The 821-nt window shown below is 65.2% G+C and overlaps 1 protein-coding gene across 1 annotated transcript; it reads right to left on the reverse strand.

The window, feature by feature from the left end:
- Positions 1-40: 40 nt before the first annotated feature.
- On the reverse strand, positions 41-620 carry H257_14331 (hypothetical protein; the record flags this gene model as incomplete). Its single annotated transcript, XM_009842095.1, has 2 exons — positions 41-89; positions 139-620. The coding sequence occupies 2 exons, from the start codon at positions 618-620 to the stop codon at positions 41-43; spliced, it is 531 nt and encodes a 176-aa protein (XP_009840397.1).
- Between the last annotated feature and the right edge of the window lie 201 nt (positions 621-821).

Here is an 821-nt window from a genome sequence, read left to right on the forward strand (position 1 = left end):
AGGGACGCCGCTTGCTGACTCTGGGTCTCCAACTGGTCCTTCAGAGACGCGATGAATGCCCGAAGGGAGGCCTCCGTCGCGTCGACAGTCTGGAAACGCTTAGACCACCCCACGACTTCGTTGCTGACAACCGCCAACTCGCCACGCAGTTGACCAATGGTCTCCGCCGCGCGACGAGTCTCACTGTCCAGCTGGTCCCGGAGGGCGGCCACGTACGCCTCTGCCGCAACACGGGAGTTGCGCTCGACGACCAGGTCGGTCTCGCGCTCCACCAGGTCGGCCTGCACTCGGGCCAGGAGCTTCTCGGCGGCCTCTTTGGCCGAGACAAATTCGTGGACGGCACGGAGAGTGACCAGGGTGGATTGGACGGCCGCCCGAGCACTGTCCAGGCTGGCCGACAACAAGGCGCACTCCGAGGCCGACCGAGTCAACGACGCGCACAACGACTCCACGGCCGGCGCACTGGCACTAGAAAGACCAGGAGGGCTGGAAGCCAGTGCGGTGGACGGCCCGGTTGCCGCGGCCGACGACGATCCTGGCGGCACCAGAAATGAGTGGGATGCGTCTGGCGCTGGAGAGGAGGACCCGGCCGGCGGAACAGGAGCTGGTGGCGTGGACATGGCGAATGCGAAAGTGCAATGAAGACGGCCTGGGACCAGACCCTTCCGCTGTCCTGTCCCGGGTTGAAGAAAACCCCGGCCAACGGTGTTCCCGGGGCTACTTGGTTTGCCCAATCACTCGCGCGACCTGGGACCGAGAGCCACTCAAGGTGCCCCAGGGTTGGCCAATCCTATCGACCTGTTACACCGACTGTATGCCCC

The sequence above is a fragment of the Aphanomyces astaci genome (assembly GCF_000520075.1).
Source record: "Aphanomyces astaci strain APO3 unplaced genomic scaffold supercont1.56, whole genome shotgun sequence".
Taxonomy (NCBI): domain Eukaryota; phylum Oomycota; class Saprolegniomycetes; order Saprolegniales; family Verrucalvaceae; genus Aphanomyces; species Aphanomyces astaci.